Source organism: Daphnia pulicaria, chromosome 2 (assembly GCF_021234035.1).
Source record: "Daphnia pulicaria isolate SC F1-1A chromosome 2, SC_F0-13Bv2, whole genome shotgun sequence".
Classification (NCBI taxonomy): Eukaryota; Metazoa; Arthropoda; class Branchiopoda; order Diplostraca; family Daphniidae; genus Daphnia; species Daphnia pulicaria.
The window spans coordinates 1,768,749-1,783,307 of record NC_060914.1 but is presented as its reverse complement, the minus strand read 5'-3'; the positions used below and the strand labels follow the sequence as shown (position 1 = coordinate 1,783,307).

Below are 14,559 nucleotides of genomic sequence, written 5' to 3'. Positions count from 1 at the left end.
GTTGAGGAGGTTGAGGAGGAGGAGAATTAGGAGGAGGAGGTTTAGGAAGTTTTTGGAGAATGAGGAGGAGGAGAATAAGAAGGAGGAGAGAATGAGGAGGAGGAGATTGAGGAGGAGGAGAATGAGGAGGAGGAGGTTGAGGAGGAGGAGGAGGTTGAGGAGGAGGAGAATTAGGAGGAGGAGGTTGAGGAGGAGGAGATTGAGGAGGAGGAGAATTAGGAGGAGGAGGTTGAGGAGTTTTGGGAGAATGAGGAGGAGGAGAATGAGAAGGAGGAGGTTGAGGAGGTTGAGGAGGAGGAGGAGATTGAGGAGGAGGAGAATGAGAAGGAGGAGAATGAGGAGGTTGAGGAGGAGGAGAATGAGGAGGAGGAGGTTGAGGAGGTTGAGGGGGAGGAGGTTGAGGAGGAGGAGAAGGAGGAGAAGGAGGTTGAGGAGGAGGAGAATGAGAAGGTTGAGGAGTTGAGGAGGAGGAGAAATAGGAGGAGGAGGTTGAGGAGGAGGAGAATTAGGAGGAGGAGGTTGAGGAGGTTTGGGAGAATGAGGAGGTTGAGGAGGAGGAGAATGAGGAGGAGGAGGTTGGGGAGAATGAGGAGGAAGAGGTTGAGGATGTTGAGGACGAGGAGGTTTGGGAGAATGAGGAGGAGGAGAATGAGAAGGAGGAGTTTGAGGAGGGGGAGAATGAGGAGGAGGAGGTTGAGGAGGAGGAGAATGAGAAGGTTGAGGAGGTTGAGGAGGAGGAGAAATAGGAGGAGGAGGTTGAGGAGGAGGAGAATTAGGAGGAGGAGGTTGAGGAGGAGGAGAATGAGGAGGTTGAGGAGGAGGAGAATGAGGAAGTTGAGGAGGAGGAAAATGAGGAGAAGAAGAATTAGAAGGTTGAGGAGGAGGAGGTTAAGGAGGTTGAGGAGGTTGGGGAGGAGGAGTTTGAGGAGAAGGAGAATGAGGAGGAGGAGAATGAGGAGGAGGAGATTGAGGGGAAGGAGAATGAGGAGGAGGAGAAAGAGGAGGAGGAGAAAGAGGAGGAGGAGGTTGAGGAGAAGGAGAATTAGGAGGAGGAGGTTGAGGAGGTTTGGGAGAATGAGGAGGAGGAGAATGAAAAGGAGGAGTTTGAGGAGGAGGAGAATGAGGAGGAGGAGATTGAGGAGGTGGAGAATGAGGAGGAGAAGAATGAGGAGGAGGAGATTGAGGTGGAGGAGAATAAGGTGGAGGAGGTTGAGGAGGAGGAGGTTGAGGAGGAGGAGTTTTAGGAGGAGAAGAATGAGGAGGAGGAGAATGAGGAGGAGGAGGTTGAGGAGGTTGAGAATTAGGAGGAGGAGGTTGAGGAGGTTGAGGAGGCGGAGAATGAGGAGGTTGAGGAGGAGGAGAATGAGGAGGAGGAGGTTGAGGAGAAGGAGGTTGAGGAGAAGGATAATGAGGAGGTTGAGGAGGAGGAAAATGAGGAGGAAGAGGTTGAGGAGGAGGAGAATGAGGAGGAGGAGAATGAGGAGGAGGAGATTGAGGAGGAGGAGGTTGGGGGAGGTTGAGGAGGAGTAGAATGAGGAGGAGGAGGTTGAGGAGGTTCGGGAGAATGAGGAGGAGGATAATTAGGAGGAGGAGGTTGAGGAGGAGGAGAATGAGGAGGAGGAGGTTGAGGAGTTTTGGGGAGAATGAGGAGGAGGAGAATAAGGAGGAGGATTTTGAGGAGGAGAAGAATGAGGAGGAGGAGATTGAGGAGAAGGAGAATGAGGAGGAGGAGGTTGAGGAGGTTTTGGAGGAGAATGAGGAGGAGGAGGTTGAGGAGGAGGGCAATTAGGAGGTTGAGAATGAGGAGGTTGAGATGGAAGACAATGAGGAGGAGGAGGTTGAGGAGGTTGAGGAGGAGGAGAATTAGGAGGAGGAGGTTGAGGAAATTTTGGGAGAATGAGGAGCAGGAGAATAAGGAGGAGGAGTTTGAGGAGGAGAAGAATGTGGAGGAGGAGATTGAGGAGAAGGAGAATGAGGAGGAGGAGGTTGAGGAGGAGGAGAAAGAGGAGGAGGAGGTTGAGGAGGAGGAGAATTAGGAGGAGGAGGAGAATGAGGAGGAGGAAGTTGAGGAGGTTGAGAATTAGGAGGAGAATGAGGAGGTTGAGGAGGAGAAGAATGAGGAGGAGGAGGTTGAGGAGGAGGGGAATTAGGAGGAGGACAATGAGGAGGTTGAGGAGGAGGACAATGAGGAGGAGGAGGTTGAGGAGGTTGAGGAGGAGGAGAATTAGGAGGAGGAGGTTGAGGAAGTTTGGGAGAATGAGGAGGAGGAGAATAAGGAGGAGGAGTTTGAGGAGGAGAAGAATGAGGAGGAGGAGAATGAGGAGGAGGAGGTTGAGGAGTTTTTGGAGAATGAGGAGGAGGAGGTTGAGGAGGAGGAGTTTGAGGAGGAGAAGAATGAGGAGGAGGAGATTGAGGAGGAGGAGAATGAGGAGGTTGAGGAGGAGGAGAATGAGGAGGGGGAGGTTGAAGAGGTTGAGGAGGAGGTTGAGGAGTTTTTGGGAGAATGAGGAGGAGGAGAATAAGGAGGAGGAGTTTGAGGAGGAGAAGAATGAGGAGGAGGAGTTTGAGGAGGAGGAGAATGAGGAGGAGGAGGAGGAGGAGGAAGAGGTTTAGGAGGAGGAGAATGAGGAGGAGGAGGTTGAGGAGGGGGAGAATTAGGAGGAGGAGGTTGAGGAGGAGGAGAATGAGGATGAGGAGGTTGATGTGGTTGAGAATTAGGAGGAGAATGAGGAGGTTGAGGAGGAGGAGAATGAGGAGGTTGAGGAGGAGGAGGTTTGGGAGAATGAGGAGGAGGAGTTTGAGGAGGAAGAGAATGGGGAGGAGGAGAATGAGGAGGAGGAGGTTGAGGAGGTTTTGGAGGAGGAGAATGAGGAGGAGGAAGTTGAGGAGAAGGGGAATTAGGAGGAGGAGAATGAGGAGGAGGAGGTTGAGGAGGTTGAGGAGGAGGAGAATTTGGAGGAGGAGGTTTAGGAAGTTTGGAGAATGAGGAGGAGGAGAATAAGAAGGAGGAGAAGAATGAGGAGGAGGAGATTGAGGAGGAGGAGAATGAGGAGGAGGAGGTTGAGGAGGAGGAGAATTAGGAGGAGGAGATTGAGGAGGAGGAGAATGAGGAGGAGGAGGTTTAGGAGTTTTGGGAGAATGAGGAGGAGGAGAATGAGAAGGAGGAGGTTGAGGAGGTTGAGGAGGAGGAGGAGATTGGGGAGGAGGAGAATGAGGAGGAGGAGAATGAGGAGGTTGAGGAGGAGGAGAATGAGGAGGAGGAGGTTGAGGAGGTTGAGGAGGAGGAGGTTGAGGAGGAGGAGAATGAGGAGAAGGAGGTTGAGGAGGAGGAGAATGAGAAGGTTGAGGAGGTTGAGGAGGAGGAGAAATAGGAGGAGGAGGTTGAGGAGGAGGAGAATTAGGAGGAGGAGGTTGAGGAGGAGGAGAATGAGGAGGTTGAGGAGGAGGAGAATGAGGAGGAGGAGGAGAATGAGGAGGAGGAGGTTGGGGAGAATGAGGAGGAAGAGGTTGAGGATGTTGAGGACGAGGAGGTTTGGGAGAATGAGGAGGAGGAGAATGAGAAGGAGGAGTTTGAGGAGGGGGAGAATGAGGAGGAGGAGGTTGAGGAGGAGGAGAATGAGAAGGTTGAGGAGGTTGAGGAGGAGGAGAAATAGGAGGAGGAGGTTGAGGAGGAGGAGAATTTGGAGGAGGAGGTTGAGGAGGAGGAGAATGAGGAGGTTGAGGAGGAGGAGAATGAGGAAGTTGAGGAGGAGGAAAATGAGGAGAAGAAGAATTAGAAGGTGAGGAGGAGGAGGTTAAGGAGGTTGAGGAGGTTGGGGAGGAGGAGTTTGAGGAGAAGGAGAATGAGGAGGAGGAGAATGAGGAGGAGGAGATTGAGGGGAAGGAGAATGAGGAGGAGGAGAAAGAGGAGGAGGAGGTTGAGGAGAAGGAGAATTAGGAGGAGGAGGTTGAGGAGGTTTGGGAGAATGAGGAGGAGGAGATTGAGGAGGTGGAGAATGAGGAGGAGAAGAATGAGGAGGAGGAGATTGAGGTGGAGGAGAATAAGGTGGAGGAGGTTGAGGAGGAGGAGGTTGAGGAGGAGGAGTTTTAGGAGGAGAAGAATGAGGAGGAGGAGAATGAGGAGGAGGAGGTTGAGGAGGTTGAGAATTAGGAGGAGGAGGTTGAGGAGGTTGAGGAGGCGGAGAATGAGGAGGTTGAGGAGGAGGAGAATGAGGAGGAGGAGGTTGAGGAGAAGGAGGTTGAGGAGAAGGATAATGAGGAGGTTGAGGAGGAGGAAAATGAGGAGGAAGAGGTTGAGGAGGAGGAGAATGAGGAGGAGGAGAATGAGGAGGAGGAGATTGAGGAGGAGGAGGTTGGGGAGGTTGAGGAGGAGTAGAATGAGGAGGAGGAGGTTGAGGAGGTTCGGGAGAATGAGGAGGAGGATAATTAGGAGGAGGAGGTTGAGGAGGAGGAGAATGAGGAGGAGGAGGTTGAGGAGTTTTGGGAGAATGAGGAGGAGGAGAATAAGGAGGAGGATTTTGAGGAGGAGAAGAATGAGGAGGAGGAGATTGAGGAGAAGGAGAATGAGGAGGAGGAGGTTGAGGAGGTTTTGGAGGAGAATGAGGAGGAGGAGGTTGAGGAGGAGGGCAATTAGGAGGTTGAGAATGAGGAGGTTGAGATGGAAGACAATGAGGAGGAGGAGGTTGAGGAGGTTGAGGAGGAGGAGAATTAGGAGGAGGAGGTTGAGGAAATTTTGGGAGAATGAGGAGCAGGAGAATAAGGAGGAGGAGTTTGAGGAGGAGAAGAATGTGGAGGAGGAGATTGAGGAGAAGGAGAATGAGGAGGAGGAGGTTGAGGAGGAGGAGAAAGAGGAGGAGGAGGTTGAGGAGGAGGAGAATTAGGAGGAGGAGGTTGAGGAGGAGGAGAATGAGGAGGAGCAGTTTGAGGAGAAGAAGAATGAGGAGGAGGAGATTGAGGAGGAGGAGAATGAGGAGGAGGAGGTTGAGGAGGAGGAGAATGAGAAGGAAGAGGTTGAGGAGGTTGAGGAGGAGGAGAATTAGGAGGAGGAGGTTGAGGAGGTTTGGGAGAATGAGGAGGAGGAGAATGAGGAGGAGGAGTTGAGGAGAGAAAGAATGAGGAGGAGGAGTTTGAGGAGGGGGAGGTTGAGGAGGAGGAAAATTACTGAAGGAGCACAGGAGAGCACAGGAGAGCACAGGAGAGCACAGGAGAGCACAGGTGAGCACAGAAGAGCACAGGAGAGCACAAGAGAGCACAGGAGAGCTCAGGAGAGCTCAGGAGAGTACAGGAGAGCACAGGAGAGCACAGGAGAGCACAGGAGATACAGGAGAGCACAGGAGAGCACAAGAGAACACAGGAGAGCACAGGAGAACACAGGAGAGCACAGGAGAGCACAGGAGAACACAGGAGAGCACAGGAGAACACAGGAGAACACAGGAGAGCACAGGAGAGCACAAGAGAGCCGGGAGAGCACAGGAGAGAACAGGAGAGAACAGGAGAGCACAGGAGAGCACAGGAGAGCACAGGAGAGCACAGGAGAGCACAGGAGAGCACAGGAGAGCACAGGAGAGCACAGAAGGTCACAGCTCAATACTTGAAGTTGCTATAATATTTATTTCACTTGTTAAAACCATTTGTTTATTATAGGATGTGTAAATCAATGTCAAATACACCATTTCAAGTCTATTAAATCAATAAATTTATAGAACAATTCACGAATAAAAAGTTTTAGGAAAATGCACATTACAGCACTTGAATTTTAAAAATTATTCAAGTTATTTGAGTTCTATTGTCGGGTAGCCTGTGGAGAGCACAGGAGAGAACAGGAGAGCACAGGAGAGCACAGAAGAGCACAGGAGAGCACAGGAGAGCACAGGAGAGCACAAGAGAGCACAGGAGAGCTCAGGAGAGCTCAGGAGAGCACAGGAGAGCACAGGAGAGCACAGGAGAGCACAGGAGATACAGGAGAGCACAGGAGAGCACAGGAGAACACAGGAGAGCACAGGAGAGCACAGGAGAACACAGGAGAGCACAGGAGAGCACAGGAGAACACAGGAGAACACAGGAGAGCACAGGAGAGCACATGAGAGCACAGGAGAACACAGGAGATTACAAGACAGCACAGGAGAGCACAGGAGAGCACAGGAGAGCACAAGAGAGCACAGGAGAACACAGGAGAGCACAGGAGAGCACAGGAGAGCACAGGAGAGCACAGGAGATTACAGGAGAGCACAGGTGAGCACAGGAGAGCACAGCAGAGCACAGCAGAGAACAGGAGAGAACAGGAGAGCAGGAGAGCACAGGAGAGCAATAATTTGTTATCCCTGTCATAGAAAACCTTGGTGGAATTCTGAGAGTGGTAATAGTTTCATAGCTCATGCTGCCCAAGTAATAGTGTGGAGCAGGCGTATCTGTGCTTTACTTTTGCTACAAGCGCTAGAAGATTGGCATCACAAATCAAATCTTTGTATTTTCAATCTACAATTCAGGTATCAAAGAATCATTTTTATGTTTAAGGAAAGTTTCGGTTCTTGATTTTTCTTCTTCTGTGATAGCTAGGTGGATACAATATGTGTGCATGTGCGCATGGAAAGAACGCTCGTGTCGATGACTTTGTCAACGGGGGAAAAATGTTAAGCTTAATTTGCTCGATAATAGAATTTGTTTTAATCTTTTCTTCTTTTATTATCATTAGGTGGTGTAGGCTGATTTATTTCATACCTCGGTTGAATCACTCATCAGCCCGTCCCAAGAGGCCAAGACGCATAGCTGACTTTTGACTTCAATTTTTCATAATTTAAACCGAAATAGTGTAGCGGCTGAAGAAATAAAATTTGATTGCTCCCCCCTTTCAATGTCTTAAATAAAATAATCCCACAGCGCCCAGCGGGGTACATTAACACATTGTTACGTCGTCGACGTTCTCTATGTCATTCGATCAATCTGTTTCTCTTAGCCGGAATTTCTCTCAACAGTTGTTCGCCGAGGAAAATCGGCTGACCAAGTCAAATGGAAAAAACTATCAGCCGATAGCAGCCCGGCGTCTAAATATATACGTATTATTAGCTATTCGATTGAAATTTATTGAAAATGCCACCCAGCTAAAACGTGCTGAAAGCTTCTTCCGCCTCTATTCCACAAAGACTTAATTGGAGATTTCTCATTCAAGAGCTCATCCGAGGGACCCCCGTGCTCTTGAAGAAACAAGAGTAATCGAGTCGACTAAATAAATTTAATTTGATAAGACTGTTTTCCCATGAAATACAAACATTTTATTTTCAAAACTCTAGCGAAAAGTAATATTCGTTAATATGTAGTGTACACACATTCATATCCATACATACATTCACATTACATATACTATGAGTCATGAAACATGGCGGCCTAAACGGGCCTCATCCGTCAATTTGCACTCTGGTGGGGAAAAGAAAACATTTTCGTTTCGCATTTTGAGGTTTCGCATTTTAGTATGCCCTCCGGTATTTGGTCCCGCGAAACGGTCCAAAAATTTTGGTCCGTTTCGCACAGCCTTTCCGCATTTTAGGCGTTTCGCGTTTCGCTTTCGCAGTTTAGGGACAGCCTAAATGTATGCCTCTTCACGCCATCTGTCAACCAAAAAAAAAACATTTTTATTTCCGTTTTTGTTGGGGGAAAAAATCTAATCACATGACTAATATTTAATACCCTGGAAACTTTGGAAATTCCAAGACAAATTTTTAACTCTCCATTGTTCTCTGAAACTTATCTTACCGCTAGAATTTATTATTGAATAATGTATAATGAAACACTGAAACTTTGAAAGCTGCTGATATACATAAGTATGACATAAGGGAGATTATCTTAACGATTGTTGATGTTCATATTCGACCGTCGTCTGGTTCATGTATTGTATACCAGAGTAAGATCTTGGTTTCTTACTTAAATTCATCAAGTTTGTTTCACTACTGTTGTTCTTGCACCATGCGATTGGCGTTCATATTTAAGCCCCGAATATTGCAAACAATTCAGTAAATTTAGTTAGAGTTGATATTCTAGTTTGAAAGGCTTTTTCAAACACTCGCTCGTTGTAACAATGCATAGTGTTTATGGCCGTTTGTTGTCGCGTTCCATAGTCAGTGGATTGTATAACTGTTCAAGCTCCAATAATTCTAGTGGTTCTTCTCGAACAAGCGTTGGGAATTCTTCAAACGAAACTGTCTCGATCAAGTCTAAGCCAAAGTTGGTTTCTGCTGTTGCTGGTTTCCCTAAAAGTTTTAGATCTGGCAAAGTTCGTAAGGGCCAAATAGGTGATGATGCTTGGCTTATGAAAAACATAGACAGTGCAGATATCCTAGGTAAGAGTTATTCTGTACATTCATTCATATAGATTTGTGTAAGCTACTGATTTCATTCTCTAGCTGTTGCTGATGGTGTTGGAGGATGGAGAGATTATGGAGTTGACCCTAGTGATTTCTCGTTATCACTTATGCGCTCTATAGAAAGAATAACCACAGTTAGCAGTCCTTGTAATTTTCGAAATCCTGTTGATCTCTTATCTGCTGCCTTTCGTGAGTTACTTCATTCTAAGCGGCCAATTACAGGCAAGTATTTTACTTTTGAGTTGAAATAAAAATTGAGCTTATATTGTGACATCTGTATAGGAAGCAGCACTGCCTGTATTTTAATTCTCGAGCATGAGTCTAACAACTTATTTACTGTCAATATTGGAGACTCTGGATTTTTAGTAGTTCGAAAAGGTCGTGTAGTTCACAAATCTGAAGAACAACAACATTATTTCAACACACCATTTCAGTTAGCCTTACCTCCCCCAGGGCACCATGGTTCTGCTCTGAGTGATAGGTATATAACAGAACCATGAAGGAATTGGAATATTTTAAATCACAAATTCATTCAATTACAGTCCACAGTCTGCCAGCCAAAGTCAGTTTGCTGTACAAGATGGTGATGTCATACTTCTTGCGACGGATGGTGTCTTCGACAACGTGCCAACCCCAATACTTGTAGCAGAACTCAGCAAACTTGGTGGTGTAAAAGATCAATTATGTGTTCAACAAACTGCGAATAGTATTGCCTTGATGGCAAGAAATTTGTCGTTTGACGGAAGATACATGTCACCTTTTTCCCAGAGAGCTCGAGACTATGGAATCCGGGCTATTGGTAAGATAAAGAACTACAGAATTTATCAAATAAATGTGTATTAAATTGTCTTTTACTAGGTGGAAAACCTGACGATATAACGGTCCTTTTAGCAACGGTCGCGATTTAAAATTAATTCGATCCGTTTCATCCGATTCTGTAGTCTGCGAATATTAGGTTTCACGGTTATGGATTAGCTATTGTAAATCGCTATGCCCATGTTTCTTATATGAAATCAGTCGTAAATCAAAGTGATCCTAGAATTAGAGATTGAAATGCTCACTGGTTTGTATATATGTAGTGTCAAACACGTTAGAGCAATGCCCGAAATATTGCAAAGGAAATCAGAGGCGAAAATCGTAATACAAGACGCAATTAAAATTTTTTGTATTCAAATTCACGAGTTTACATCGTAAGGCATGAACACTACCGTTTCCGTTGTATTTTCGATGCCCCTTTGAAACCCAATTTACCACCTGATTTCGGAGTACGTCCAGATTTGAAATTTTTTTGTCTGGAATCACCCGAGTCTTTTCCTCTTGAACCAGTTTTACTTCCATTGCCTTTGTTATTTCTTTCCAACATCTTCTTTTTCTCGATTTTAGCCCTCTTAGCTGCTGGTCCAGATAGAGATGATTTGGTACTTCTTGCACGTGCAGTAAACAGATCTGAAATCAAAGTAATCATTAAAACTTCGTTCTTTTAAATCCGATTCTGAATACGTTATACCTTTCTCTGGTTCCTGTCCGACTTCACTTCGATAATATTCTGCGTCATCGTCTTCAGCGGCTTCTTCTTCGTTTTCAGCAAACTTTCCCAGAGCTTCTTTGTCTTGTTTTCGCTTCATACCTTCCATCGACTTCTCCCTGTGCTGTTCTTTTACTTCTTCCTTCTTTTTCCGTTGCGCTTCTTGAATTTTTCGTACTTTTTCGTCGTTTTTCCTGAAATTCAAGAAATGGAAAGTTAATATCTTATTCACCTTTAAGACTTGAAATTTCTGTTCAGTCTTCATACCGCCTGGTTTCTCTTCGTTGTCGAATTATTTTCTTTTCTTCTTCTGTCTTCTGAATGAATTGATGGTAAAGGACTTCTCCATCAACTATACCTTCTTCGATTTTTATCAATTCCATACGAATCCTGGGACTATTGAAAGAGTTTAAATGAACAACAGGCAAAAGAGCCGGTTAATCAGAGAAAATTGCCAGTCACGAAAGAAATACAAATTAATTAATGTACCCAAGTTCAATCATTCGAACAGCAGATTTCGCTCCAGCTTTTGATCCTCTACCAGCTAAATTTTGTGGAAGAGTGACATTACTTGCAGGATCATCTTCAGCTTCACTCTCTGAATATTGACCTGATCTAAGATTAACAAAAATTGTTTAAAATAATAAAATAACTTAAGAGTTTTATTTTTAAAATTTACTTTTCGATAAACTCGGAAATGTCGCTCAATTTTCCCAGATTGGGAACTTTGCTTGAAACAAGCTTTTTCACAGCTTTTGAAACACCAACAGGTACAGCCTTGATTGAATAATGACGAAATTCCACACTACCATCTTCTGGATAATAATGTAACAGAACACAACGACGAATTGTGTTCAGTTTCACCTGCAATACATCAAAATATAATTAATTAGAAAATCATGCTATTGGACAGGGATCAAAAACATACTTTAGCGACATTGATTGAAGGAAACATGTTTTGAAACATGGATGTCATCAACTTCAATTTGAGTTCTTCACCAGCAAAGTTATTTAACACAACAAGTGGATGGGTGAGATACTGTTTGTCATAAGTATTTTGTCTTTTCTGAATTGAAACAATATCTTTGGATAAGCTGTATTCCAAAATCTTGAAAGTCAATGTAGGTCCATGAGGAAGACGACAGATCCTAAGGAAAGGACTGAGTTCAGAACGAGAAAACATCACCAAATGAGTCACGTGAAGGGGGCCAGCAATCGACACAAAATCTTTGATGGAATTCTTTTCAGTAGCTTTCAAGCTTGATGCTGTATTAGGCTCCATTACTCGTCGGAAATCCTTCATTAGTGTTTCAATGTATTTTCCGACATTTCCACGGAAAATAACAATCGAGTGGGGAGCCCGTTTGATTTCTTCTGGTTCCTCCCAGTTTTTCTTAGGCTTATTCTTCTAGAAAAAAAAATGCTCTTGTCAGTGTTAGGTCTTAATGCAATCACGTCTACGTCAAATTAAATAGACAAATATTTTACATACCCTTTTCTTATGTTTCTGTTTTTTAGGAGGCATCCTTTTCAACTTATTAATAAGCTTCAACTCTCACAAACTTCAAAAGAGATTGACACGAGTTAACGACAGCCACGAGGAGAAAAGAGTGCAGACGACTCTTTATCAGATTAGTAGAGACTAGTCACACTCACACTATCCGGTCACTCTCTTTATACTCGACTGTACAGTCTGTACTGTGGCGAACCCTAGTGGGAACAGTATGCAAGCGGAAGCCCAACAGATGTCGGTAAACTTTCTGCAACAGCGGCCAGTCTACGTACTATCTATCTGGTAAAGTGGCAAAATCGCGAGAAAAGAATTTTTAGCCTTTAATTTGAATAGAATTTCAAATTGTTTACTTTGTTATCATATTACAATCACACCTTACAAGGCATTTAAATTTTTTAACAGCTTATTTAGACCATATTAACTAAAATCAATAATAACCTTCTCCGTGCGAAATATTTCTTCACTTGATGCATGGGGTAGAGGACAACCGAAAATGCTTCAGATCCGCAGGTAGAATTTACCTAAGAGAAACAAATGATGCTTACTGATATTACACACGCGGACAAAGGACTGTTTGGCTTACTCCTTATTACCGACACCCCTGAAAAACCGCTTAAGCCCATCATTCTTGATGATGGATGAACGAACGAAGCCAACCAAGAGTTGTATGCAGTTGGTTTTTTTTTTCCCTCCTTATTAACAGTATTTAATTTTGCCACTTTATGGACAAGTGTTGTTCCGTTATGTTGTTAAATTGCCTTTTTCGCGAGACGTCAGTCAGTGAGGATATACCATAAAGCAATATGTTGCCTCCGAGTGAAGTGGGAATGTTTCTATTAGAAAAGGTCACTAAGGGAAAAACACATGACACGTTGAACCTGCTGCCCAGTTTGGGAAAACTGAGTGAAATGTGATTATCGCCCAGCAAGACCTTTTCACTTTGTGGGATGCTTTCAATAGCATTCGAAAAGAAGTACAATTATGCATCAGTTTGTACTATTTGATCCACGGGCGAAACCGAGAAAGCGAAAAGCGGAAAAGAACGATCTTGATTATAACTGGGCAGTTTGATACAGAGTAGTACAGGGGGAGAAGAGAAAAATGTGTTTGAAAATATCGACGTGACAGCTCGGAACGGCATGAGAGAGAATGTAATAGGTAATCGAGTAGATGAGGTGATTTGAATAAGTGAAAGGCCAGCAAAAGGCCGGCGCGCCTCTCCAGAATGAAAGATATTGAGCATAAAGAGGTGGTATGCTATATACGTGAATGAAAATCTCGAGCCGCAATCAAACATTTTCTCCCATTGAGTTTTTTTGTTTAAATAAAATAAAAACGCTTCGTTTCATTTTGAAAAAATAATTTCCTTTTTTCTACAAAATTATAATTTTACCATTTAAAAAATTTTAAAAACATATTTTTTCTATTTGCCTTTCACAGCCAGCTAGCTTGAAGAGGAGGTTGAAGGGGGGAGGAGCCGTTATAGTGCTGGTGTGGAAACGGGCGCTGCTGGGGGACCGGGTAGGGTCTGTGTGCCCGAGCTTCTCCACTCTCCGCCAGTAGTTTGCCCACTGCCGTCGTGATTGGATGTGTCTAGTGTGTTGTTAGTGGCAAGAAGAAAAAAAGTCAAAATCCTCCAGCAGCTAAAGAGCATTGCCGTGTTTTTTTTTTTCTCCCCAGTGTCGCTTACTCGGACTTTGCTAGTAAAAGAAGAAGAAGAGAAAAGAGTTTTGTTTTATTAGCCCCGAGTATTTGTTCAATTCCCCCGGAGCGTGTTCTGCCGCAAAGAGCGGGATCGATAGTGGGACGACCATGTTATCTGTCAATCTCAATTGATTGATGCGACTGCGATTGGCATTATTTATTTTTTTCACTCCCGAGTATTAATCACTGTTTAATCAAGACCGATTCGATTCAACAATTGTGTGCTACCATCGCGGCAATAAGGCCAAGAAAAGATTTAAAAAAACAAAAAAAACAACAAAACAAAATTAATCAATCCTCCGAAGCGTCAGAAAAATGACGGACCGCGACCAGCTCGGCCGGTCGGATGAGAAGAAAGCTTTGGCACTGCTAGCGTCACCCGACTGCTGTTGCGGCGTCGGCGACACGTCGTCGTCGTCAGGGCCGTTGAACGGCAAGAGTCATTTGGTCTGGCGGCGGTACTGTGTGCTGGCGCTGGCCATCTCCACGCTGAGTGTTCTGTTGTGCGCGGTGACTTGGTCTCAGAACGCCTCGACTCATCGGCGTCTCTTGCTGGTCGAGGAACGGCTGAAGGCCTCGCTCACCATCGACGACCCGCAGCTCGACGTCAAACTGACGGCCCTCCTGGACAACAAACTGATGCTCTTCCCCGACAGCAGCAGCAGCAGCAGCTCGGGCGATGCTGGTAGCGGTAGCAGTCAGGCTCGCAGCCGCACCATCAGACAAGCCGCTTCGGCACCGGCAGATTGCCTCTGCCCGCCAGGTAATTCCTCACCCTCCTATACCATCAACTCTTAGACATAGTCGCTTTGCCTTTTTTTTCATTTTCATTTTAGAAACAACCCCCCACTATTCCATCTTCTTCTTCTTCCACAAACACCTTTGAAAAAATGAAATATTTTTCGGATATGTACACTCGGTCGGCGGATAAAAAGATTCCTCGACCTTTTTTTTCCTCCTCCGTTTTGCTATTACGTGGTAGTACTATTATGTATTCCCCCCGGTACCTTTATTCCTTGCCCCCAACCCTCACACCTCCATCGTCATCGACTCTCACCCTGTGATTAAAGTTTGAAGGGCAGAGAGAGAGAGAATGCGATAATGTAGTACACATACAGAGACGGACAATGTAACTACTTATACACCGTACGTACTATACATATTATATCTCTTTCTCTCTCTCTCGCTTTGGCGTCTCGCCCTCTTTTTTCCAGCGCCGCTTACCGGATTATTACGGCTTATCACTTTGTTCCTTTGCGCCGTTCACTCTTATATATATGTAATGTACAGCCTATTACGACACTGTCGATTTCCAACCCTTCCCCTCCCAACACACACCAAAAAAAAATGAAGGAGAAAAGATGGTAACTGGTTGTATGTAATATTCCTCATCTCTCGTGTGGAGAGAATGAGGAAGGGTTCGATTCAACCCCGATTCCTGGAAGCCATTAACGTTATTGCTG

The 14,559-nt window shown here is 45.1% G+C and overlaps 3 protein-coding genes, 1 long non-coding RNA gene and 4 pseudogenes across 16 annotated transcripts in view; 3 read left to right on the top strand and 5 right to left on the bottom strand.

The window, feature by feature from the left end:
- The window catches only part of LOC124327351, a 684-nt pseudogene extending 173 nt beyond the window's left edge, over positions 1–511 (bottom strand).
- An 18-nt stretch (positions 512–529) lies between these two features.
- On the bottom strand, positions 530–1,123 carry LOC124327350 (annotated as a pseudogene).
- Positions 1,124–1,873: 750 nt separating this feature from the next.
- On the bottom strand, positions 1,874–2,470 carry LOC124326900 (annotated as a pseudogene).
- Positions 2,471–3,897: 1,427 nt separating this feature from the next.
- LOC124327347 lies at positions 3,898–4,542 on the bottom strand (annotated as a pseudogene).
- Positions 4,543–6,307: 1,765 nt separating this feature from the next.
- LOC124327365 lies at positions 6,308–6,847 on the top strand. Of its 2 annotated transcripts, XR_006916025.1 has the most exons (3): positions 6,308–6,485; positions 6,556–6,628; positions 6,692–6,847. It is a non-coding gene; the product is annotated as an uncharacterized LOC124327365 (long non-coding RNA). The 2 variants fall into 2 exon arrangements; XR_006916024.1 differs by having other exon boundaries at positions 6,556–6,847.
- An 830-nt stretch (positions 6,848–7,677) lies between these two features.
- LOC124327235 (protein phosphatase PTC7 homolog) lies at positions 7,678–9,513 on the top strand. The gene is made up of 5 exons (XM_046786203.1): positions 7,678–8,330; positions 8,394–8,576; positions 8,637–8,835; positions 8,897–9,153; positions 9,213–9,513. The coding sequence occupies exons 1-5, from the start codon at positions 8,069–8,071 to the stop codon at positions 9,260–9,262; spliced, it is 951 nt and encodes a 316-aa protein (XP_046642159.1). The 5' UTR covers positions 7,678–8,068; the 3' UTR covers positions 9,263–9,513.
- LOC124327156 (protein Peter pan-like) lies at positions 9,503–11,562 on the bottom strand. 2 transcript variants are annotated; one of them, XM_046786083.1, is made up of 7 exons: positions 11,372–11,562; positions 10,808–11,284; positions 10,559–10,743; positions 10,369–10,494; positions 10,147–10,275; positions 9,862–10,073; positions 9,503–9,800 (listed from the first exon to the last, which is right to left on the bottom strand). In XM_046786083.1, the coding sequence occupies exons 1-7, from the start codon at positions 11,402–11,404 to the stop codon at positions 9,559–9,561; spliced, it is 1,404 nt and encodes a 467-aa protein (XP_046642039.1). In that variant the 5' UTR covers positions 11,405–11,562; the 3' UTR covers positions 9,503–9,558. The 2 variants fall into 2 exon arrangements, with proteins under 2 accessions (XP_046642039.1, XP_046642038.1); XM_046786082.1 differs by having other exon boundaries at positions 10,808–11,287; positions 11,372–11,561.
- Positions 11,563–12,940: 1,378 nt separating this feature from the next.
- LOC124327037 (collagen alpha chain CG42342-like) overlaps positions 12,941–14,559 on the top strand; it is a 55,741-nt gene continuing 54,122 nt past the window's right edge. For 7 of the 11 annotated variants that reach the window (XM_046785863.1, XM_046785859.1, XM_046785856.1 and 4 more), the window contains exon 1: positions 12,942–13,859. In XM_046785863.1, the coding sequence (XP_046641819.1) occupies positions 13,412–13,859 (448 nt within the window). In that variant the 5' untranslated portion in view covers positions 12,942–13,411. Of the gene's footprint in view, positions 13,860–14,559 lie in introns of all 11 variants that reach the window. The other 4 variants (XM_046785857.1, XM_046785853.1, XM_046785864.1 and 1 more) reach the window with 2 other exon arrangements.